At 37.0% G+C, this 26,073-nt stretch overlaps 1 protein-coding gene across 7 annotated transcripts in view; it reads left to right on the forward strand.

The window, feature by feature from the left end:
* The window catches only part of Vps13b (vacuolar protein sorting 13 homolog B), a 756,023-nt gene that overhangs the window by 699,939 nt on the left and 30,011 nt on the right, over window positions 1-26,073 (forward strand). For all 7 annotated transcript variants that reach the window (XM_046464889.2, XM_046464891.2, XM_046464888.2 and 4 more), the window contains 10 exons: window positions 2,617-2,880; window positions 3,164-3,247; window positions 3,426-3,601; window positions 4,278-4,448; window positions 4,820-5,021; window positions 6,133-6,321; window positions 8,847-8,993; window positions 11,465-11,748; window positions 13,994-14,121; window positions 14,332-14,531. In XM_046464889.2, the coding sequence (XP_046320845.1) occupies window positions 2,617-2,880; window positions 3,164-3,247; window positions 3,426-3,601; window positions 4,278-4,448; window positions 4,820-5,021; window positions 6,133-6,321; window positions 8,847-8,993; window positions 11,465-11,748; window positions 13,994-14,121; window positions 14,332-14,531 (1,845 nt within the window). The remainder of the gene's footprint in view (window positions 1-2,616; window positions 2,881-3,163; window positions 3,248-3,425; window positions 3,602-4,277; window positions 4,449-4,819; window positions 5,022-6,132; window positions 6,322-8,846; window positions 8,994-11,464; window positions 11,749-13,993; window positions 14,122-14,331; window positions 14,532-26,073) is intronic.

The raw sequence follows: 26,073 nt of genomic DNA on the forward strand, positions 1-26,073 counted from the left end.
GTGAAAAGGCTCAGATTTTTTTTTCAACTTAGAAAAAAGGCTAGGTGGTTACTTATTATTGAATTTTAAGAGTTCTTTGTATATTCTGAATACAAGTTATTTGCAATATAGTTGTTTTCCAAATGTTTTATCTTTAAAAAGATGTAATAAACTCATAAAATTTGAACAAATATATACTTTTTAATCTTCATAGCAAGTTAATGAGGTAGATCCTATTATTATTATTCCTATTTTGTACATTTTGTTTCACATCAAAAGAAGGAAGAAGGTGGGTTTGGTATTGGTGACCTCCGCACCTCAGTACTGTATCTGCTTCTCTGCCATCCTCTGATGTGCCTTTCTGATCTCAAGATGTACATCCTCTTATAATATCTTCCATAACAGAGAACTTTCTCTTCTCAAATTGTCTCCCTTCTTTCAAGGAGTAAAATCTTCTCCAAGCCTTTGCCATCTTTCCTTTTCATATTACTAGCCAAAACACATTTACCACTAAGGTAATCATTGGTTAAGAGGGAATGGATTTACCAGGATTAGTTTTTACCCATTTCAGTACAGCCTCCAAAATTCAAGGGAGATATCCACCTCCCCTGAGTGCTTGACTATCTTTTGATACCTAGACCAAATCAGTTTTTAACAGCAGGAGTAAAGAAGGACCAGCTATGGAAAGGGAACCCAATGACATCTGCCACATTTGTGTTATGGTGATCAGCCTTTACCCTCTTTCCTTGGGAATCTAAATTTTCTTATGAATAGGTATTAATTTTATGAGTGACAGACTATCAAAAGTGATCTTCAACACAGATTCTAGGCCAGATTTTCTGGGTACCAACTTGCAAGTTATTCAACATCTCTGTGCCTGTGGTTTTTCTACTTGTTAAGATGGAGAGACATAATAGCACCTACTTTATAAGGTTGCTGTGAGAATAGAATAAATAGGTTAATTTGGGAAATACTTTCTATATAAGGTTCTCCAGAGAAACAGAACCAATATAGCATGTGCAGTGTGTGGGGGAATGATTAATTATCTCTTGGCCCACATGATTACAGAGACAGAAAAGTCAAAAGATCTGCAGTCAGTATGCTGGAGAGCTGATAGGTCATTTTCCAGTCTAAGTCTGAAGGCCTAAGAACCAGCAGAGCCAGTGGCAAAAGTGCTAGTCCAAAAGCTAGCAATTTCAAGACCCAAGAAAAGCCAATGTGACAGTTCAAGGTCAAAGGCCAAAAAAGACCAGTGTCCCGACTCAAGTAGTAAGACAGAATGAGTTCCTTCTCTATAAGCATTTTTTGTTTGTTAGGTCTTCAGTTGACTGGGTGATGTTCTCACATTGGGAGGGCAATCTGTTTTTATTCAGTTTACCAACTCAAAGGTAAATGTCATCTACAAACATCCCCACAGACACATTGAGAATAATGTTTGATTAAAAATATAACCCAGTTGTGTGAGGCACTGGGTTCCATCCTTAGCACCACATAAAAATAAATAAAGGTATTGTGTCCATCTACAACTTAAAAATATTTTAAAAAATAAAAATATAGCCCAGTTGACACATTAAAGTTAATCATCACATGTTTAGACCTTTTAGTATACTATATGTATTAGTTATTATTTTATAATCTATAAAAATATTAAAAATATGAAATGTAGTTTGTGAACTAGTTCTGTTTGTATAACCATGGTGAATACTTATTACAGAAGTATTTGCTTTCTAAAATTATTTACTACATAAGAGTAAATTTTCCAATATCTTTTCAATTTCAACCAATTTAAGAAACATTTCTTAATATCCATTATAAACTATACTCTTGTCCAGATACAAAGTTAGGTCTGAGAATTTAATGGGTAATTCTATGTGTTTTATAAAGTTAAAATACTTCTACAATGTAGAAAAAAACTGAATAAAGTAAAATATAATGAGGTATCTCAGTCAAAGATCATTTGTAGTAGTGTATTCAGATATCTCTTCCTGGATAAGAGTACAATAAACTATAAGAAATCAGCTTCAAAGAATAGATAGACCACAATTTTCCATTCAGTTACCAGAGCTAATGCTTACTTTCAACTCCCATTTTTTTCATCTTATACATTATTTGATGAGATTAATCACCACCTTCTGATCTAACTTGAAATTATTTTTTATCATCCAAACTAATATTATATCATGGCTTCAGCAAACCTACTTTCTCCTGATTCACCTCTACCCTTCCTCACCCCTTTTCATCTGGCCCCTTCTCTGACTTCTCACCCTGAGTCTGTCCCTACAGTATCAATTTCTGGAGTTGAGCTTGCACCCTCTCCTTCAAGTGAACTATCCCCTGTCAATGCATATTTGCACAGCTTTTCTTTCACAAATATTTGTCTCTGGTTTCATCTTCTCTCTAGAGCACACCTGGTCAGTATTTCTGGGTGGGCACTGGACCCTGCCTATGAGTCTCTCCTTTATGTATTGACAGCTCAACATGACAGAACAAAATTCTTTCCTTTAAGTCTCTTTTCTTTCTTATATTAAACTAATTACTTCATTTGTTTTTCATTAACATAAACATATCTATCTAAATGATTACATGTAATGAAATCTGAATTCATGAAGCCTTCTATATTTTTAAATTGTTTTTTAGATTATCATCTGTGGAAGACAGATCATCTGTAGTTATTTGTCTCAAAGCATAGAACTAAAAGTCGTTCAGCATTATATTGGACAAGATGGACAAGCTGTAGTTCAAGAACATTTTGACTGCCTCACAGCCAAACAAAAATTACCTTCGTACATATTAGAAAACAGTGAACTGACAGAGTTGTGTGTGAAGGCCAAAGGAGATGAAGACTGGTCAAGAGACGTGTGCCTAGAATCCAAAGCCTCTGAGTATAGCATTGTCATCCAGGTATGAGAATGAGAATATGAGATCCAGGGATGAGAATCTAAAATAAAGCAGCTTTAAAATTGAAATGTTCTTTATGGAAAGACTTGGCCCCATCGATCCACTGTGCATTTGCTTTATGCCATGATGAAGTCTGTTTTTGCATAGTTGTTTTTGTTTTTGGTGGCTTTTTATCTAACTTGAAATTATTTTTTATCATCCAAACTGATATTATATCTGTGTCTTATTTTGATTAAAGAGTAAGCAGTTCAGTATTTAATAGAATCCTCTGCTATCTCATGTGCAGGTGCCATCTTCAAACAGTTCCATTATTTATGTCTGGTGTACAGTTTTGACTTTAGAACCCAACTCTCAAGTGCAACAACGAATGGTGAGTGCTTTCCCAATCCTAAAATATGGTATATGACTCTGACCTTTCCTGTTCTGAAATAAATTAAGGTCACAGTGACCCAGGGAAGAGATTTATTACAAGTTTGTTTCAGCATCAAACAGCTGGAATACTGCAACAAAGCAAATATGAAAGTTGTTCTGTCCTTTTATTTTTATAGATTGTGTTCAGCCCTCTTTTTATCATGAGAAGTCATCTTCCAGACCCCATTATCATACATTTGGAGAAAAGGAGTCTGGGATTGAATGAAACACAGATTATTCCAGGAAGAGGGCAGGAAAAACCACTGCAAAACATAGAACCTGATCTTGTACATCACCTAACATTTCAAGCAAGGTATTAGCAAAATACATTTTTTTATATTCCTAAGAGAAATTCAGTAGAAAATTAACCTTGTACTGTTGGGGGCTGGAGGAGCATGAATGGAATTTTTATCTTAGGAGAATGTTATTTTAAATTACCCTGCCTAGTATTTTCTTATTCTCTTATCCTCCTCTATAGTTTTAGATAAAATTCATCCTTTCTCATCAAGATTAGAAATAAGAGTTTTGTTTTTTGGGTGTCTCCCCTGCCCTTCTCCCCCTTTCGTCCTCTCTTCCTCTCTCTCCCTCTTCTCACCCTCTTCTCTGCCCTCTTTTCTTCCTTCCATATGATTGCCCACTCTCCCATTCTCAAGTGTGTATTATTCCCTTATAATAAAAATGTTACTACTCAAAACAAGAGAAAGAAAGAGCCAATCAGGAGAGGTCATCAGAAAATATAATTTAGTTTAAATTTAACTGACACATGATTTCTGTAGTGGAAGAAGGCATGACTTGAGATCTCACCCAAGCAGGGTCAAGTGAGAAGGAAAGGCCAAGGCCCAAATCATCCAAAAACTATCATACTTTCCTAAATCACTGAAAATGGACTCAATCTCGCTTAAAAGTATGATTCATAGTACATTTTTAGGGTTTTTTTAATAAATTGTAGACCACTTAGAAATCTAACACTTTTTTTTTCCATTTTCTAGAGAAGAATATGACCCTTCAGATTGTGCTGTCCCCATCTCAACAGCCCTAATTAAACAAATAGCCACTAAGATACACCCTGGAGGTACAGTTAATCAGATCCTTGATGAATTCTATGGGCCAGAAAAATCTCTCGAACCCACATGGCCCTATATTAAGAAGGATTCTGACAGGTAATAGTCTTCAGCTATCTTTTTCTATACACACTTATATATTAAGAAATGACTGTTCACAAAAATATTAAGATCTCATAAATAGTGTGAAAAATGTATTTGCATGTATTTGTGATTTTCTGATCTTTTGTCATCTAGTAGGTACATTTATATATATATATATATATATATATTTTTTTTTTTTTTTTACTCGTAATGTACAACATAATTGCATGAGAAGTTGCTTTTCCTGCTTGCAAATTCAGCATTGAATGACTGATGTGAAGAGGTACCCTACAGGAGCATTGTGTGTCTGGAATCCTTAAACGTATTTCATGAATACTGAAGTCATCATATTTCATTGAGTCTCTTGGATGTGGTATTTGGAACAGGAATGAACAGCTGAGTCAGTGGGATAGCCCAATGCGAGTGAAGCTGTCGATCTGGAAGCCATATGTTAGAACTTTGTTGATAGAACTTCTGCCCTGGGCCCTGCTTATCAATCAGTCCAAGTGGGACCTCTGGCTGTTTGAAGGAGAGAAGATTGTTCTACAGGTTCCTGCTAGCAAAACTATTATTCCTCCTAATTTTCAGGTACTATAACTTTTGAAACTAACATAATTCTTCTCTCTCAACAACTAGATTTTATTCTGAGGTTGCATTTATGATTTAACGGAATAAATCCATTGTGGAAAACTGTCCTCACAGATATATACATAAGGAGTCTGGAATGTTCTTTGATATTCAAAGATTTTTCAGATGTCTTTTCCCCCCCTATCAGCAGTATTCATGGTTGAGTTATGATTAAATTTGGATAACTTGTACTAATTACATACTCATTTCTATTGTGTGCGGGATATTTGACAAGTATTAAGATTGATCTCTCAGTGTGTTAAGGATACAGAGTTGTACTATATGCTAACCCATCCCCTTGATAATCTTTGCAGTTCTTAAATTCTGTGAATTCTGTGAGGTATGGAGGATTTCTGAACCACCATTTTTGTCAGGCTCCTTTTCCTTTATATGTCCATAATTGTATGTCCATAATTATGAAGGATTATCCAGTTATTAATTAAAACAACATGGAATTATTAGTGACACAGGTAGAAAAACCTAATCACAAGATAAAAATTTCAGAAGATTTTGTATTCTAATTTATAAAACTAACTTTATAAGGATAGATCATTTCAAATAGACATAAATCTGAGAAAATAAAGTAACTCTTAAATAAAAATATTTTCCTAATAGAAAACAATTTCAGAGTCCTTTTTCTTTTTTCTTTTTTTTTTTTTTGCATTCCAGTCCCTAAACATCTTTATTCAATTGCATTTTTCATTTTTTTAATAATCAAATACTGTTACCTTATAGAATTGGAATGTTGACCTGTATGGACCTATTATTGCATGTTATTCTCTTGTCAAGTGAGATGAAACCTTCAGTCTTTAAGACTTGGTATTTATAGGGTAGTCACATCTCAAGTTTGTTTTGTTTCTCCTGTCCATAAATATGAATTTCATTGTGAATCAAAATTAACATTAGGAACAAAGATAAAATATATGTTGCCATTATAAAAAAAAAGTGGAATGATATTTGGTTGCTTTAATGGACCTATTATATCATATGAGAAAAGATCCTGTGGATTGAGATTTAAAAACATACCAAAGTTAAGAAAAATTACTTTATAATTAAGGCATTATTTTTCCAGGAAGCTTTTCAGATTGGAATATATTGGGCAAATACAAACACTGTGCACAAGTCAGTAGCAATTAAACTAGTCCATAACCTGACATCTCCAAAGTGGAAAGATGGAGGTAATGGTGAAGTCGTGACATTGGACGAAGAAGGGTTTATTGATGCTGAAATAAGACTTGGTGCTTTCCCAGGACATCAGAAGGTAAGGACAGAGTTGATTTGGCTCAAATCAAATGTGCCATCCCCTTAAGCTATTTAATATAAACCCACCTTTTCTTTTTAACCCCTTTTTGGTATTACATATTCTAAATAATACATAGCAGTAAAATACTTTATTTCTTAATTTCTTAGACTTCTGTTTTACAATATATTTTTCCTTTACCAATGATAAAAGTTGTATCACATAATTTATCCAATAACTGCTCTTTTCAGAACACTCAGCAGTCACTTGATTTATATATAGTATGTGAAGGGGAATGAACTTATTCCAAAATATCTACAAATTGTACTTGGCCTCCTTTTTTAGACCAGGAAGTAAAGTTGCTAACATTCTAAGCATTGAGTGAAAGAACAAAGCCTCCTAGAGCAGAGGTCATATTCCTGCAAAGGGCATCCTGAGCAAAATGATGTGGACCAATTCTGTTTTCCCCGTAGAACCAATGTTTTAAGAGGGAATTCCTATAAGACGTTTTCAACTGAAGGACTTCAACTGTTCTTCAACAGTTGACTAGTGCCCATGTTTTTAGAGAATGTACACATATACACACACACAAACAAACAAAAATATTTAAGTAGTTATTTAGATAAATACAAATGGTGTGTGCTTTTCAGCATAAATCTAAAGTCTATGAAAACTAATTAGATGAATAATATAGCAACTAATCACATTAAATTGTATGTATGAACGAATAATATCTAGTGTGACATGTGGAAGTCTCTTGCTGTACTTAAAATTATCTTCATTATTTTAGCTATCCCAAATGAGAAGGAGAAGGGGTACTTTATCAGAATAGTAGAATTCAGGATGACCTTTCTTTGGGAAGAAGTTGTTTTGAGCATCTTTGAAGAGTCTTTTAAGAAAAGTTAGGGTTCTTTGGTCATTTTTTAAAAAACAAATTTCCCTGAAACAAGAAATTGGTCTTTCTTCAGTGTTCAAGGCTGGTATCCATTTCCTCAAGGTTGTCTGGGCAACATATGTTTATGTTCTGCCTGCCTGCCAAAGTGCTGTAACATGGGTGTAAATGGCAAAGAGCTGTAAGCATGAATCACCCAAAGTTGAATAGTTGTAAGTTGAGAACTGCCATCAAAACCTGGAAAAAAATGTTACACAATATAGGCAAACACCCAATACCTCTAGCACCTCACAAAGTAGCCACAGCAAGTGCTAAATAAATACTTGCAAATGAATGAATGAATGAACTAACTATTGGAATATATAGTGATGTTCAATTATTCTTAGTAATAACTCTCAAACATTTCAGTCTCAGGATTCCTTTATATGCTTAAAAATTGTTGGGGACCCCCACAAAGATCTTTTGTTTCTATGGGTTCTATCAGATTTTACCAGATTGTAAATTAAGAGAAATTTTTTAAACACAAGAATTTAAACATATTCCATTAGCCATCAGAGTTGTGACATGGTATGTCATAATAGCCTCAGGGAAATTCCACCATATGCTCATGAGGAAAGTAAAGTGAAAAGAAAAATATAATGTCAGTATTATTATAAATTTAGTTTTGAACTTAATACCCCTTTCTGGAGATCCTCCATATAAGCTCTAGCCACCCTCTGAGGACTGCTGCTCTGAGATTGCCACTTACTGGACAGCTATCCTTAGGCAGGTATCCCTCCAAGCATCAGTTCCACATGGGATGCAGGAGTGCAAGGAGAACAGTGCACATATTGGTGAGGAGCAGCACTGCAGAGCCAGACCATGTAGGTTCCAGCCCAGCCAGACCTTGACAAATGCTGAACCTCTGCATCTTACTTTCATCTTCTGTAAAATGGGGATACTAGAAATCACCCTATATTGTTACTATATGTAGGAATTTGTGAATTAATATTCATAAATTACTTAAAACAGGTGGGGTGCATGATATAGCAATACATGAAGGTCAGTCATATTGTTTCCTTCATCTTCATTGTCACTTTTAAAGTCACTTTTAAAGGCACTTCATTGTCACTTTTAAAGGCACTCTGTGAGGTCACTGCTGTGGTACTTGTGAGGAGAAGGGTTGCTGAATTGAATCCTGTTGAGTAAGATGAGTAGGAATTTGTTTATGTATAAGTGCTTTATAAATATTGTATGAAGTAATCTGTGAAATAATATGAAAACAAATCTCTTGTCTATACCGTACAACAGTAGCACAAGTAACTGGCTTGCTAAAGTACTTTGCTGTCAACTCTTGCCTTGTATTGGCCAGGGCATTTTGGAGACTGAAAGGATGCTATTAAGTACTCTGGAAAAAGGTAAACTAGTACTATCGTGGGCAAAGCAATAGATAAATAACCTTTAAAGAATAATCATACTTGGGGCTGGGGATGTGGCTCAAGCGGTAGCGCGCTCGCCTGGCATGCGTGCGGCCCGGGTTCGATCCTCAGCACCACATACAAACAAAGATGTTGTGTCCACCAATAACTAAAAGAAATAAATATTTAAAAAAAAAAAGAATAATCATATGCCTTATAATGTTGTAAAAATTGCCCTTTCCTCGATTATCTTACAGTTGTGTCAGTTCTGCATTTCTTCTATGGTACAGCAAGGTATACAGATTATTCAGATTGAAGACAAGACTACAGTAATCAATAACACACCGTATCAGATATTTTATAAACCACAGTTATCTGTCTCCAAACCCCATTCTGGAAAAGAGGTAAGCAATTCATAACATAATGGTTTTGTCTATGTTTTGATGAATTAACAACAAATAGGATCAACTTTTTATAGCCTAGGGCAAAGAAGGCTAGCACTGAATATAGGTAAAGAGAAATCCACTTATTTGGCTGTAATTAAAGCCATGGTTGCTCTGTAATTAATGGGCAGAAATCCAAAAAAACAACAGATCTTGACACTGCTGGATTAGTTCTGCCTGCACTCCATCTGCTCAGAGGTTCCAGCATGGTCCTCTCACAGGTTCAATGAACCCCCACTAGTAAAACAGTGGGCCTGAGGACCAGCTCTGAGTTGCATAAAAAAAAAAAAAAAACACATCTGTCCCGCAGGCTGCAGCAGCTGAGGAACTGGTTTGAGTTGCTGGTGTGGACGGAGGGCGAGAACCGAACCGAGCCACAGATCTGGGGCAATGAGCTTTGTGTTCACACAAAGAGTGAATGTGAAAATGTACCAGCTTGTTTATGTTAACATCTCAATGGCAAAACACATAGAAAATACATCTGGGAATGTTGAGAGGAGTTTTTGACTTGGCTCTTTGTTCAATGAAAAAGAAAGTAAGGAGAAATTAAAAAAAAAAAAAACTTAGAGTATGCCAAGTAGTATGCAGCTATTTTATGTTAATGAAACTATCATATAAAAAAGCATTATCTTTCTTTACCTTTGTTTGCAGTTATTATTACCCCTTACTTTCTGTTCCTAAAAATTGTATTAGAAGGATCGATTAGGATAAAATAGTACACTTTTTTTTAGTTGACAGTGTATTGTGGTATTTACAAAAAGTGGAACAATAGAATTTCATCCTAGTTCATTGATAAAAATAAATAGGTGGCCAGAAGTACCCAGTTATTGTCCAGTTAAGAAGAGAGGTCAAGGGGCTGGGGTTGTAGCTCAGTGGTAGAGCGCTCACCTGGCACATGCAGGACCCTAGGTTCGACCACATAAAAATAAATGAATAAAATAAAGGTATTGTGTCCAACTACAACTAAAAAAATAAATATTAAGAAAAAAGAATAGAGGTCAACAACATTTGCTTTGACAAGATAATTAGCCTTCATCTAGGTAATTGTCCTACTTCTCACTCTAGGGCTTCCCAAGACTTTGGGCCAGATGACATTTCCTCATTTTTTTAAAATACTTTTATTTGTAGATGGACACAATACTTTTATTTTATTTATTTTTATGTGGTGCTGAGGATTGAATCCAGTGCCTCACACATGCTAGACAAGTGCTCTACCACTGAACCACAGCCCCAGCCTGCATTTCCTCAACTTTAAAATGGGCATCATTTTGTATTCCTTGTAGGTTTTATGAGGATTAAATAAATTAATGTAAATAAAAGGGATAGGTGCTCAGTAAATGACTGTAGCCAGCAGCATCTGCAGCATCAACATCACCCAGGACTCCCCATTTGCCTTGGCTTCCTGGAAGAAGAGAAAGACTCAATTTGCCCCTATAGCTGAGAAGTGTCCCCTTTTCCAACAATGACTCTGCTTCAGACAGGTCTAGGATTTTTCAAGAGGCATGGTAATCCCTGGTCTCTTAGAGAGTGTGGAACAGTGGGAAAACCCAGACTGGAAGCAGGAAACTTGGCTTCTGGCAGGGCTGTGTCACTTCCTGGCTTTGTGCTATTGGACAGATAAGTCATCAGCTCAGTCAAAAGCAGCTTCCTACTGGACGCAGTGGCTTACACTTGTAATCCCAGTGGCTGAGGAGGCTCAAGCAGAAGAATTGTAAATTCAAAGCCAGTCTCAGCAATTTAACAAGGCCCTAAGCAACTTAGCAAGACCCCATCTCAAAATAAAATGGCTGGGGATTTGGTTAAGCATCCCTGGATTCAATCCCCATTACCAAAACAAAACAAAACAAAAACAAACAGCTTCCTTAGCTGTGAAATAGGAAATTCAAATATATTATTTATTATATATTATTGAAATATATTATTATCCCTTGAGGTCCTTTTGAAGTCTAAAATTCAGCAACTCTAGTGCCAGAAACAGTGTAAAATTCAATCAGAGTTTGCTCCTCCCTCAGGATGAGCATTACATAAAATTTGTCTTCTGAACTCCCAGTTTCCTGTTCTGAATGTTATTCAGATTTGTTTTCCTAATATCTGCCACCACACCACACCATTTCAGTGTAGCCATACCTATCTGTCCAAGGGGACTCCCTCCCCAGCACATGACATTTCTACGCCAGTATCATGGGGATTTTTGCAATACCTGGGAGAAAGAACTATGCATCATCTTTTTAAGTCACCCCAACTCTATCATGTGCAGCAAAGCAGACCCTGCTTCCACTGCTTTCACTGTTTCATTAGGGCTTTCTTGTGCTGATATTCCCACATTGCCAACTTGAATACACGGTTATGGTTTCTTAGAATCTATGCTTTTAAAACTTAACTTGGCTGCATTGTTGTAGTAAGTGTGCCCTCTCTGTATTGTCTTTTTCCAGTATTTTCACGTTCCGGACAGTGCTACTTTCAGCATTTGCCCAGGTGGAGAGCAGCCGGCTATAAAATCCAGCTCCCTTCCTTGCTGGGATTTAATGCCTGACGTTGGGCCATCAGTATTGGACACATCCTTGCTTCAGAAACAGATTTTGCTGGGCTTTTCTCCTGCCACAGGTGCCGACAGCTCACAGTGTTGGAGCCTGCCAGCTCTAGTTAAACAAGAGTTTCCCCGACAGAGTGTGGCAGTGCCCCTTGGGAATTCTAGGGAAAATGGATTCTGTACCAGGTATTTTACATATATGTGAATGCCCTTCTTTGCCTGTCAGTGTCACTGTTCCTGGAGATGCAAAGAGAATAGGTGCAATGCTCCATATATGTAAGACTAAATTTTATCTTTAATGACTTCTAGACATCAAATATGTTGCTCAAATGTTGTGATCATATAATGGGTTGTCCCAGTGTAATGCTTATGAGATGTTTTGAGGGGTGTATGCATCTTATATTGGAGGAAATGATATTATTTGTACCATGGATAGTAGCAATATGTTGTAATGAAAAAGATTACCCTCTTTTAGGAGTTCTTAGCCTCTGTAAAATGGTGAGAAATTAAGGCTAAAATATAAGAAAGTCAAGTTGAGAAAGCTTTTTCTTTTCTAATATTGTAATTTTACTTCAAAATAGAATTTTTCACAAAAATTGATCTAGTGAGAGAACTTAGATTAACACAAGCCACAGAAGACTGCTGCCACTGCTGCTGTGGTTGTTCCTGTACACAAGTTGCTCCAATTACTGATTACCAATTATGCAAATAACAGGACAGAATCAAGGCAGAGACATGTAATGCTTTCTTCATACTAGACTTCTATTTTGTGGTTGTTTTGCATGCAATCTATCCTTTCTACAGATGTCAGGAATAACTTATTTATGGTATATGTAACAGCTACAAAAGAAAACATATTGTGACCTTATGGGAGGTACCTTATGCTCATGATTATGAATTTATAGAGTTTTGGACTTCAGCCATCCTAACTTTTTTGATATATACAAAGATTTAATAGTAATATTTTAAAAGATAACAGCTTAACTGGAGTTGTCCATAGTGGCAAGGCCCTATTCCACACCCACATCCTTTTTTCCGTCACAATGTTCACAAACATACCTGAGTTTATAAATATTTTCAGCCTTAACCCTGCAAAGAGGGGTTACTCTAATTTATATATGGTTATGGATAATATTAAGCATGTTGAATTTAAGGAAGTATTTTTGAAAGGTATGCAACCTTCTGTCTATAAAACAAATCTTATTTTTACAGTAAAAGACAAAATTTGAAGCAAAACTTCATTTGTAAATGAAGCTTAAATTCTAAGAATTATAGTATAAATTAATCTTATATATAAATATTAAATCTAAATAGTTAAAAAGGACTATACTTTAGCCTGGCCCCTAACTTTCATAGCTTTCAAAAGAACTGTCTTGAGATTGGTTTTCCCAGTTCTTTCAAAATTAGTCTAAGAAAAGATCTTTCCTGTTTATCTAAGAACTTCACTCTGAAAAGGAATGTACTTTCTGCTCATCTCCCCATCTCCTCATCTCTTTCCCTCCCTCACTCTGTAGTACATATTTGATGGTATATCTTTCACCAAATGCTAATGCACAGTTCACTTTGGCATCTTAAACTAATATAATCTTTGGGAAGGACTCACATTGGCAAATAGAATAGATGGCAAACAGGAAATTGTTTAATGTGCTCTTAACCCATTTTTATCAGCATAAACAAAGAACCACATTCAGCAAATTAACTAATTTCTGTGATTAATTCTAACAGTGTATGTAATTCAGACTTCAGAGAGAATCTTTTTCCTGATTTGATATAAAATATCATTTGGTAGGCTATAGTACAATAGGAGAGTTTCTCTCTTTAACACAGAGGGCAACCTGTGCTCAGGCAGCTGTTTTTCTAACTCCTATCAATACACCTTTGCTCCTGGTGGTCAAAATGTAGATCCTGTAAAGTCTGACCATCTTGTAAAAATTGACAACAAACATTGTTTGCTTGCTGTTAGAATGGAAATGGACAGGCATCCACATTCTGAAGTAGTCCTTAAAGTAGATCAGCTCTTCCTTTACCAGAATTCACTGAGCACTTTTGGAGAAGACGGTACCTTGTCTGAGAAGTTTAAGGTACATATGCATAGAGGACAAAAGAGCCGGGGACAAGGTGAGCACAGAGTTAGCTATAGTTCTCGCTGAGTGGTAGAGTTAGGGTTTTTAATCTTTTAAATAATTTCTCTTATTTTTTGGATATCTTATAATAAATATGTTACCTTTTAAAAATCAGTAAATATACAGTTCATGTATGACAGCTATTAAATGAAGGGATGGCTTCATTTTTCTGGAAAAATCTCCCCAAGGTATAAAAGAGAAGGCATTTTAGAGTTTGGAATATTGCTAATCCAAGTAAACATGACCAGGAGAGAAAACTTGCACTTTTTTCTAAACCATCTCTGTCATTTGATTTGATTCTGTTTTAGGGCTATAGCATTGACATATCAAGAACACTTTGGAGTGACTTATTTAACCCTCTCAGAAGACCCTAGTCCTCGAGTCATTCTCCACAACAGATGCCCAGTAGCAGTGCTTATAAAGGAAAACATTAAAGGTATATTTTATAGAACAGACTTTAAAGAATAAAATTTTCTTTCAGGAGGTTTATTTTTCTTTTATTTAGTAGTACATGTATTCTTTAAAGAATGTTTAAATAAAAGTATTGTAAACTTCTTAAGAAATTTATTTTACAACATTATGTTTAATATCCCTAAGTCTTTATCATTCATATCTAAGTCTGCATATGCCTTTTTTTTTATTTCAGACATCCCAAAATTTGAGGTTTATTGCAGAAAAATTCCTTCTGAGAGTTCAGTTCATCATGAGCTCTATCATCAGATTTCCAGTTATCCAGACTGCAAGACCAAAGACTTACTTCCTAGCCTTTGTTTGAGAGTAGAGTTGCCAGATGAAATAACTACTGAGTGGAGTGATGCTGTTGACATCAACAGTCAGGGGACGCAGGTCAGTGAGCCATGTGTTCCTGCCCAGGCCCAAGGGAAACTTTCCCTTTCTGAGTCCTTATTGGTTCTTTATTTTAAATGCAGCTTTCTAAATGCTAAACTTGTCTCTATGTAAGGGTACTTGTGTATCCATTTTTATATCCCCACAGACTTAAATTCTTCAATACAAATATGTATCAGTAAAGTTTACTATGCAACTATTTACCAGGGGGAGCACCTAGAAAAAATCAAGTCATCTTGAATCTACCACAGGTCAAAAATGAGGCACAATTATTAGACTTCTTTATTTAGAAGTAAATTCATTATCCAGATTTTAGGATGATCAAAATACCAACCTAAATTAATTCCCTTTTTTGAAAATTTACCAATTTAAAAACATACATTTTTCATACTAGTAAAACTCTGCAAATATAAGTATAGTTTTTAAAAACCTGAGTGGGTAAGATGTCCTGATTTGTTTGTCTTACTCTGAATGTTAGTGGTATTTTTTTGTTGAAAATAGCACATGAATTTGTTACTTCCTTTTCTGCTGTACTTGAAACCTACTGTTTGTTAAGTGTGCAATTCAGTGCCGTTAAATACATTTACCATGTTGTACAAGCATCATCACTGTCTATTTCTAAAACTTTTTCATCATTTCAATCAAACTCTGTGCCCATTCAATAGTAACTCCTCATGCCTCCTTCCCCAACTCCTAGAACCTCTGTTCTTCTTTCTTGTCTCTATGAATTTGCCTGCTATAAGTACCTCATAAATAAGGGGAATCATAAACTATTTGTCCTTCTGTATGTGGTTTATTTCCCTTAACTTGTTTTCTTAAAAGCTCATTCATATTTTAGCATGTACAAGAACTTCATTCCTTTTTATGACTGAATAATTTTGCATTATACTTTTTTTAAAGTTCTTTCACATTTATTTTAGTTCATTTGGTCTTATGAAGTAGATCCTCCTGTAATGGTTATAAAACACATATTAAAGTTATAATTATATTTATAGTAATAATGGTTATTATTTAATAATCACATACTCTGTGACAAGCATCGTGCTAATAAGCACTTTTGCTGTTATCTAAACTTTACAGCAGCCATACATGTTAGGTCTTGTTGCAGAAATAGAAAATAAGACCTCTAAAAGCAGCACATTCTAATTCCCATTCCTTCAAGATGAGGACCTGGGATTTCATCCAGATCTCCTGGCTCCAAAGTCCATGCTCTGAAACACTGTGCCACATGTGCTACTTCTTTACTTGGAATTCCTTAATTCCTCTTGCCCAGCCCTGAAGGCACATTCTTTCTCATCTCTTAAGATTCTCCCAAAGGCTCTGTGCAGTCTTCTTCCTCACCCTCTGGACCCCTCTATATTCTCCTATAACATCTATAGCATTTAGTTGCACTTCTATCTTTTTTTTAATATTTATTTTTTGTTTGTTTGTTTTAGGTGGACACAGTGTCTTTTATTTTATTTTTATGTGGTGCTGAGGATCAAACTCAGTGCCTCACATGTGCTAGGCAAACACTCTACCACTGAGCCACAACCCCAGCCCTGCACTTATTTCTTTAAATGATTTCCTACTGCATCAAGATTCCTGGCAGTTAGGTGCATACTTTATTCTTTCCTAGACCACAGTAGAGTATCTGACAACACAGGAAGATCTTAATAAAAATTAATGAAATAAATGAATGTCTGAATGAATGAACTGAATAAGAAAATGAGATTAGGTGAAGGAGGCCAAAAGGGTCCCAGGTATGACCTGGGAAAACTCCAACTGCAAGTATAGAGCAGCAAAAGAAAGGAGGGAAAGGAGACAAGTGGCAGGAAGAGAACCTGGGTGGAGTGACAGGAAATGTCCAGAGGAGAACTGTGACAGGATGGAAAATCCCGGAAGGATGCCAATCAAGATAATGATAAGAAATTGTAAGTTCAGGAGTAAGTAGAAGCAAGGGAGTTAGAAGAGCAGGTGAGTGTTGTTCTCTCAAGGAGCGTGGCCATAAGAAAATGAGATCAGTGGGGAGGAAATGCTACATACTGTGGGAGACAAGCCCAGCAAGGAGGTTGGAAAATATGAGCAAAATGTGCCCAGAGACATAAGTCCAAGGCACAGGCAAAGTATTTGAGCTTGAATAGAAAGACCACTTGTTTCTCCAATGGGGCAAAGGGTGAGAATGAGCACAGGTGTAGATAGAAACATGTGGAGGGATGAGGCCAGGAAATTAGTTGAATTGGTTCTCAGTGCCTCAAGTTTATTTGTGAAGTGTGGAGTGAATGATCTGCCAAGAGAGGGAAAGAAGAAGGGGTCTGGGGAAAGCAGTAGCCGTGGAAACAGATGAAGGATCTGACCAAAGATAGACAAAAGAATGAATGAGCAGCTGGCAGGACTGCACTCACCCTGGACACCTGCACTTGTAGCAGCCAGGGGTGTGCTTTCCATCAGCCGTGCTTATTTGACAAACGTCGAAAATCTGTGGAGTCCCTGCAGCCCCTGGAGATGTGCCCAGTCTTATTAATTTACAAAATGAACACTGTAAGCTTCTCAAGGGTTCCTAAATTCCCCATCATTGGTTTGAAGAGTTTTGAAATCTTGCTTATATGTGTCTCAGGAATTCTTTACAATAGGCATATGTCTGCCAAACTATTTTGGGGACTCCTATTCACTCTAAAGTTCCTCACACCTTTGTAGTCAGGGATACTTCAAAGCTCAGGGGAGGCACTCCTTCCAACACCCTGATCATTCATGGTCAGAGGACCCAGCAAAGTCTCAGGTTCCCATTAATCTTTTAGGAGCTATATGCCATATGTCCTACAGACCATGGTGCACTTCCTCCTCTGGAGAAAGACATGTTTCAGACCCTCACCAACATTCTTTCTGTAATACCCCCAGGCATATAAATCACTAGGGAGAGAGGTAACTCTGTCCCTGATGAAAGAGCAGTTTTGGGGACGGGTGGGTTTGTCTTCTAGGAACCTCCCCTCAGCCCTTGATCTGAGAGAAGGGATATGAGTTTCAAAGCTGGCCTAAACAAGCACAATTAAAACACCAAAAGATCTCCATTATGCCTCAAGGAAAAAAACTGCATTGGGTTTTTTTTAGTCCTACATAGGTCCCTGGGCTCAGTTTTGTAAATAAGACAATCTCATATAATTTTAAATGCAGTATATGAAAGAATATACACAAAAAAGTTTATAATTTCACAAACAAGCATTCTTTGTATCAAGAGTTATCAAAGAAGATCTCATAACAGGCAGGCCACAAAATCTAGATTATAAAGTTGGTATGGGCTTTCGGGAGTTGTGTCCTTGGATCTCGCACCTGGTTAGAAGACATCTCGTGGATGTTCAGCCAGAGGCCCAAAAGTAACAACTGATTACCATGTGACAGCAGGTGGTAGCCTGACTTAGGAAGAGAAACCTCTAGGTTCTTGACAAATGAGGGCATAAGAAATAAATTTGTACTGATCATTTGTACAGATCCTATCAGCAAAATAGGTTAAAATCCTATCATAGTGCATGCAATTTCAACTTCTAATAGAAACATTATTTTTGACAAAAGTTAGGAAACATTACTTTGAAAAACCAAAACAAGGTACAAAGAAAGCAATAGAAGTTTCCATTTAACAAAAATATTGTAAAGCTTGCTTCATTCATTCAATCAACAAATAGTTACTGAGATTCTAATATTAGCCAGGCATTAAATTTGGTACTGGGACTACACAAAATGCACTGAACAAAAACAAAACACAGCTCTTGCCCCAGGGAATTTATGTGTGGAAAACGTAAATAATAAGCAACTAATCACATGGAGAGTTGTATTATCATAAACTCTGATGGGAGCAATGAAGGAAGGGAATAAGTGTGCAACAGGCCAGTTTGAGAAGCCAGGGAATGTCTCTGGGTGAGGGACTTTTCATCTATGCCTTCAAGGATATGCAGGCATGAACTTCTGAAAAGTATTTTATGTGCCACTGAAGAATGAGCAAAGTAGAATGCTCAGTCTGAAAACCACCTCCCTTCCAAATTATCCCTTTGCAGGTGAATTTCCTTGATCCTAAAAGGATCAAGTGAATTCTCATGATCTTTAGCTCTTAAGGGAAGTATTTAGTGGGGTCAGGGTCACTGCTAGTCTCAAATTGTTTATGTTTGAGAGGGGAAATGTCAGAGAGTGACAGTTTGTGTTTATATGGTTCTCTGCCATTCAAGTGCTCTCCCACACAGTCCGTATTCTGTCATTTGTTCAAAAAATTTTATTGAGGGTCTATCAAGTACCAAACCCTTTGCTTTAAATAAGGCATTATCCCTACCTTTAAGGACTTAACTAAATACATCCTGTAAAGGACAATAATGTTTATGTTTATTTACCGATGAGAGGTTTGAGGTTTAAAGAATAATCAGCAAGGTAACTTATAGCTGAGCAGGATCAGGCTGGCACCTGGCTCTGCTCATGGATCTCCCGAAGCTGTTTCTTTTCTACACCAAACTGAGGTCACCACTGGCCGTCCTCTCTAGTCCTGCTGACTGAAGATACTGCTACCTGAAAGCTCATCAAAGCACAGGTTAAAGAACACTTTCTAATTACCCCTTTACCTAGTGCAAGAGTGCCTGCATGACGTTTTAGAAGGTCCCATTGTCATAGTCATGGCTTCGTCCAGTGTTGGCTATAAGAAACTTTCTTCCTAATCCAACTGAAAACTCCCTCAATAGCATCCACTCATTCATCCTTGTTTTGCCCTCTAGGGTTGTTTCAGTACAGCCACACTGTAATTTTTTGAGGGAGGCTTCAACATCTTCTCTAAGTGTTCCCTTATCCAGGCCAAACATTTCTGGTTCCTTGAGTCACCCCTTTAGGAAATGTGATTTCCAGACCCATCACCAGTTACCCTTGTCTGAACACACCAGTGTGTTATGTTCCCTCTTAAAAATCTGGCAGCTGGAATTACATGCAGTATTCCAAATGTGGTCTAACCAGCTATTACCTCCCTGTGCTTCCATTAATAAAGTAGAAGATTCAGTTCACTTTTTGTTAACAAGTTCAGACTGTTTGTTATTATTGAACTTGTGGTCAACCACATCCCCCAAGTCTTTATCGTATGACTTGCTATATAGTTGACTTTTTGAACTCAATGACAGGACTTTACATTTATCCCCAATAAATTAAGTCTTGTTGCTATTGGCCTAGTCCAGCTTGTTGAAATTACCGTTAAAAAAATTGAAATGCTGTCATCTAACATATTAGGTATCCATGGTAGCTTTAGGTCAGCTATAGATGTGGTGAGCAAGCATTCTCCATGTTCATCCAAGTCATCAGTAAATATGTTGAGCAGGACAAGTCCAAAGCCTGCAGTATACTGTGGAGGATCACTGGAGACTTCCCTCCAGTCAGCCAGTAACACGCCAAACTACATCATCTAGCCCACAGTTTTTAGAAAATACACCTAAAAGTACTTTTAAACTATAATGTGTAGTATCTTATCTGTAAGAATGTCATGAGGTACTTTGCTAAGTTCTTTGATGAACCAGAACTCAAAAGTGTGATCAGCCATCAAGTAAACATCACACAGAGGTGAACCCAGGCACAGATGCTTACAGTAACAGGTGGTAGTTTTCAGAGATACATCTACCTCCATCCAGGGATTTGTATATAGAAAAAATAAAAGGTTGTCAATCCAAGTGAGGTTCTGATTTAGAAAATCTGTAGTGAAGGTATTTTGATTTCTTTCTTACTTCTCTCACCTCCCTTTACCACCCACCACATCCAGGCCAGAACAGAGAGCAGCAAGTTGGCACCCATTTCTGAAAGCCTGCCTAGTCCCTGGGTCTAGAGTCTTTTGTGTGCTTATAGTTTGTTCTGGCTGAATCACAACTGCTCCACAGATTCTCCAGAATGGGGTTCCTCTAAAATGTTTTTCAAAAAATATACAGAGAAAAAAATTATATCCAGAATATCAACTTTTTTCTTTTCATCCTTATCTAACATTTTCTACTTTAATCATCTTAGAAATTCATCTCCCTTCTTTTCCTTTCTGGAAGATATAATTCATCTCATAGGTCTAGCTACTCTCTATCACCCATCACTCCCAGACCTACATATATATAAAATCTCCCTCATATCCCTCCTAAACTCCAAATCTGTGTCCTCCTAAACTGCAAATCTGTGTTTCAGCTACCCACTGATCTTCAAGCACCTCACACCAATGTGTCTAAAACCAAGATGATCATTTCCCAGATCACAAGCCAGTACAAAAGCCTTAAGTAATATTGATATAAACTAGTACTGAATTGCTGTTTTTTCTCAAGAACTCTAAAAGTATTTGCATCAGTCCCTGTTACATCCCTTTAAAGTTTGATGCTATCTGAAACTCCTAGAGGTGATTTTTGCACAATGTAACTCAACCTGGGATTCAAACCCAGGATGGCCTGGCTTCTAAACCTGGCTTCTCCCTACTATATCCCAGTGCCTTCCTTTTTCTTCCTTCCTTCACACATCCAGTCACTCAGACATGTCTCTGGAATTGGTACCTTCTCTCATTTTCAGGCCTTTGGTTCATCTCAGATGTTACGAATAGCAGCTTAAAGGATGTCTCTACCCTTAAGTCTGTGTTCATAACTGCTACCAAAGAGATTCCTAAAACATGGAGTCCAGCTCAGAGAAGGCTCTCCAGTCTTCCAGACCACTTAAAACAGACCACATGTCAATTACTTAGCATACGTGGAAATCTCTAGTTCCCTTTCTTCAAAGACTAAGAAGTCAAGCAGTCTTGCATATCATGGTTTGCCTAGTTGCAAACATGGTTTGCCTCTTACAAACTACTTCCATGGACATGTAAGTAGTAGAGTTTTAATTTACTCCTTCACAATTATTTTGTGAGGTAGAGTTTGGGTTTTGTCGTTATTGTTTGTTTTTAATGAAAAAAAGTTTTAGCTAAAACTCAGCTAAACAAGAAAAATGCCTAGTTAATGTATCTTCAGATCATTTTAGACAAATCAATTCACAGCACATGTATTATGCCACTAAAGCTTGAAGGTGCAAAAGCAGGAGAGGAAACGATCATCTTTTATCATTTTTAAGACTAAGTAGAATTCCACGTGGGGAGGAAATGATCTTTACAAAACCAGGTGGATGAACAATTTTGGTTGTGGAAAGGTAGCTAGAAAAGGCTAGAGGTAAGAGAGAGAGATGGCTAAACTCTCAGACTTTCTAAGAAAGGAAGTAAAACTTTGAGGTGGGGCAGAATGAGTCAAGTGGAAGCAAAGGAAAGAAGCCCAGTGAGATGTACCAATCATAGGAATTGGAGCCCAGTTGAAGAGAGAATTCATGAAAACTGAAGATTTTAATAACCAGGATAACTTATTATTGTTTAAGTTTAACTTGGCTGAGAGTTTTATAACTCCCTTTTGATTATCCCTATATCTTCACATATAGCCTATTGGGGGGAAAATGCCAGCAAGGTGGAAAATAGACTTTTAAAAATATTTTCCATATTCCATATTCCCTTTATTTTCTATCTCTGCATAACATTTTTACTTAGTAAAATTAAATTTTACTAAGTAAAAAATTAAGTTGGTATAATTTTTTTATTGTCTTAGATATAAATTTTTAAAAATCATTTTAAAAATGATTTTTAAAATTTTAACTGAGTACATAGTAAAGCACAAGTTTTATTTAAGTGTATCTTCTTTGTGATTATATTGGAAGATGATGTCCTAAGAGGAAGGCAGGACCTAGGCCTTGAATGATATTCTTATACCCACATTAAGTAAGAGAGAGCTTTACTGATCAGAGTTCTTTAACACAGATTCAAATAGCAAAGCTCAGAGACTCCCCAGGTCTGTTTTGTGGTTAAGGCAGCAAGTATGTTAGTATATATTGCCTAGAGCCTTCCCTGCCCCATATACTAGTAGCGAAAAGTGATGAAAGTAAACATGACCACATGGTTCAGGACTGGCTAGGTTGCTTCATGATAATGAAAAACAACAACAACAACAAATCCTCTTGACCATTATTCATTTAGTTCATTCTTTTCCCACATACCGAACAAACAAATGTCTATTCTTCCAAGATTATAGGCAGTCACTACATCACACTTAAAGTCCAGTACTTCTGAGAGATGTTCAGTCTAGATATGATTCTTTTTGATCTACAGACATCTGAACTGATCTACCTTGCCCTGCTGTTTCATAGCACAGGAAAACAGTAATAACGTCTTCAATTTGAAACCAGGAAGAATGAGACATATGTAAGCCTCTTGCCAATAGCAATTCTGAAATTTTTCCAGGTACATTTCTGAGTAGGGTTTATACCCTGGAAGCAAGAAACCTTCTTTGACAGCCCTTATTTCTACTCTTTTAAAAAAAAAATTTTTTTTTAGTTGTAGATGGACATAATACCTTTATTTATTTTTATGCGGTGCTGAAGATTGAGCCCAGTGTCTCACACGTGCTAGGCAGGCACTGTACCACTGAGCTACAGCCCCAGCCCCTTATTTCTACTCCTGAGAGTACTGTTACCACTGTTGTTCAGGTTCCTGGATCCACTCTCTAGGAGGGATCTTCATGGGCCATGTGAAGCTTGTCTTCAGCCTCACATTATCAGTCTCTATCAGTCTAGGTTCATGAGTGTATTGGACCATAGTAATCTCTCACAAACTCAGTATACTCCTCATCTATTTGATTCTTGAGAATCCCGTATTCTAGTTACCATATCTCTTGTCCTTTCTAAGACTTGATTCTTTGCTGTCTTGCTTCCTTACCTCTTTATGAATTTAAGAGAGCTTCTATGGAAAAAAATTATACCCTTAATCTGATTCCATTTGTCAGTTTAACATTAAAATTTTTAGCAGTGAGTGTGATGTTTGTGATGAGTCCTAATGCCTTCACATTCAAGGGCTTTCTGATTTTATTTGTTGTGTTTGGGGTTTTCCCTTCATCTGTTTGAGCTAGTATGACAAAATACCATAGACTGCATAGCTTATAAACAACAAAATTTTTTTCTGAATGTTCTGGAAGTCCAAGATCAAGGTACATGCAGATTGATGAGGTATCTGATGAGGCCTCACTTCTGGTTCATAGATAGCCATCTTCTCACTGTAACCTCACAATAGTAGAAGGGAGAGGCTTTCATGGGTCCCCTTTATAAGGGCACTGATCCCTGCCTAATAGTGTCACCTGTGGGGAGATTAGGATTTCCATATATGAATATAGAAGGAACACATTCAGACCATAGCAGGTTTAAAACCTTTCTAACTTTGCAAGGCCTAGAATTTCTAGACTCTCTCTATTCTCTTTCATTTCTGTTTGCAACCTGGCCATTTCTGTCCTGAGCTCATCTCTTTGTGATTCCATTGCTGGAAGCCAACAGCAGCAAACATATACTACTGAACCTCATCTTCTAGAGCTACAAATTTATTAGGTTTATGATCCACCTCTCAAGTAGCCTCAGGCAACTGCTTTACCTAGATGCTTGGACATTTCAAAATGAATCCCTATTTTTGTAGCTTTCAAATGTCTAATTTTAATGCCTGACCACTAATCCAGGGCACAATATTTTTGGTTTTTACTAGAACCATTTTTCTATTTACAAGTATCTACATTAGTATATAAAGTAGGTCATATTGCCTGTTGTAACCTGGGTTTACTTCTTGTCATGCTACATGCCAGTATCTGTCATAAAGGGGCTCTGTTCTACATGGTCACTCAGGGATCCAGGTTGATAAAGATTCCATCATCTTGCATCTGCAACATTGTAACAAGTCAACCCAAAACCTACTGGCTTAAAAAAACAATGATTCTGGCAGTTGACTGAGTTTCCTGCAGGGTGAGCCTGTGATCACATGTGCAGCTGCATTTAGAAGGGGAGTTGCAGGGCTTGGGAGAGAACCTCAGCTGCAAACTCTGGGCAGCTTTCTCACCACGTGGTCTTTCCTCCATGAAGAGACTAGACCAGTTTCCTTACATGGCATCAGGAAGGCAGATTCCAGTAAACAAGCTTTTTCAAGCTTCCCTTTTGTTGATGTCATGTTAGCCAAAGAAAGTCAGAGCCAAACCCAATGTCAGTATAGGAAGGGGCTACACAAGGGCATAGATTCTGGGATGTACAACTCATTGATTATGTAACAGTCTACCACAACTATCAGAGCAGGATTCTGCAGGCATTTTTTTTTCAACTGGACAGTACTTTAAGCTTTGCAGGCCATATAGTCTCTACTGCAACTTCTCGGCTCTTTTATTAAATAGAAGCAGTATATAAACAAATTGAGCATAGTTCTGTCCAGTGAAACTCTATTTTCAGTAATAGGTAGTGGCCTCTCACTGATCTTTATTCAGTCTTTGCAGCAGCAGGAGACAGATCGTTCTTCTACGCACAATGCTACCTTTAGCACAATGGCCAAACTAGTCACATGGCCAAACCAAACAGCAAGGGCAGGGAGTACAATTCAGCTTTGTGGCTTTAAGAGGAGGGAACTGGACATGGGTGGCCACTAGAAGTCATACCTCAGGAACCACCTTCAGAGATATCCAGTCAAATCATCCAAGGACCAGGCATTGGTATAAGCACTGAAGAAAAGGGACATAAAACTATTGCTTTTGTGGAGCACATATGATCAGTGCCTAAGAGGGGGAAGCACCGCAGGCACCTCTGCCCTGGAGCTGGCAGTTCTCATCTCCTTATCTATGCACTTGGCTTTTTTGCCACCTAGGCTTGAGCAACCTAAGCATATGACTTTCTGGTAACTGATTCTTTGTAGGTACTGTTTAAGTGTTTGTCAGGGAATAAGTGAAATGATTGAATAACCAAACCATCAAACCAAAGCAAAGAGTTCCTTTACATTTCCGGAGTCAGGGTACATATGCCTAATTTCTCTTAGGTACCTAGTTTCCTAATCACTACAGCTGCACTATGCAAAGGCTTCAAGTTGTGAGTTGTTGCTCCACATGGGAAAGGAGACAAGGAGAGAAGCCATGGATTCAAGTTTGTTTCATCCATTCTCATTGTGGGGACAAGGAACACCCAGCAAAATCTCTCTCCAGAGTCCAGGTTTTGGGCCAGAAGAAAGAAATACCTTAAAAGCTTAAGCTAATTTGCTTGCTTTTGAATCTCTCTAGCAGTTAACAGAATTCATCAACTTGCCTTGTCTTTATTATCTTAGAACAGTACATGTTCTCATTTCATAATACCTGAAGATGACTCTAAATGCCTGAAGATGATGTTAAAAAGGATGACTATATAATTAGGAATGTTTCTCAAAGAGTATCCATTTTGTTTTAGATTCATGAGCTGAGCCATTTTAATTTCAAGTTTTATCATAGTCAAGTTCATTTCTTACCTAGAACAAATAGAGGAAATTCAGGATACAGAATATTTTAAAACAGGTATTTTTGGAAAACAATGCATTTGGAAAATGTGTCTATGGAGAATATAGATACAACAAATTGACTCATTTTGCTGTAAGAAGTTTATAATGTAGTGATTGAGTCAGGTACACAAAACAAGTAACTAATATTCAAACAATAAAATTCATGATCAAGTATAAATATGGTTTAAGTGCTTTTAG

This window comes from Marmota monax, unplaced genomic scaffold (assembly GCF_021218885.2).
Source record: "Marmota monax isolate L192 unplaced genomic scaffold, Marmota_monax_Labrador192_F-V1.1 WCK01_AAM20220418_F8-fsc00003, whole genome shotgun sequence".
NCBI classification, from domain to species: domain Eukaryota; kingdom Metazoa; phylum Chordata; class Mammalia; order Rodentia; family Sciuridae; genus Marmota; species Marmota monax.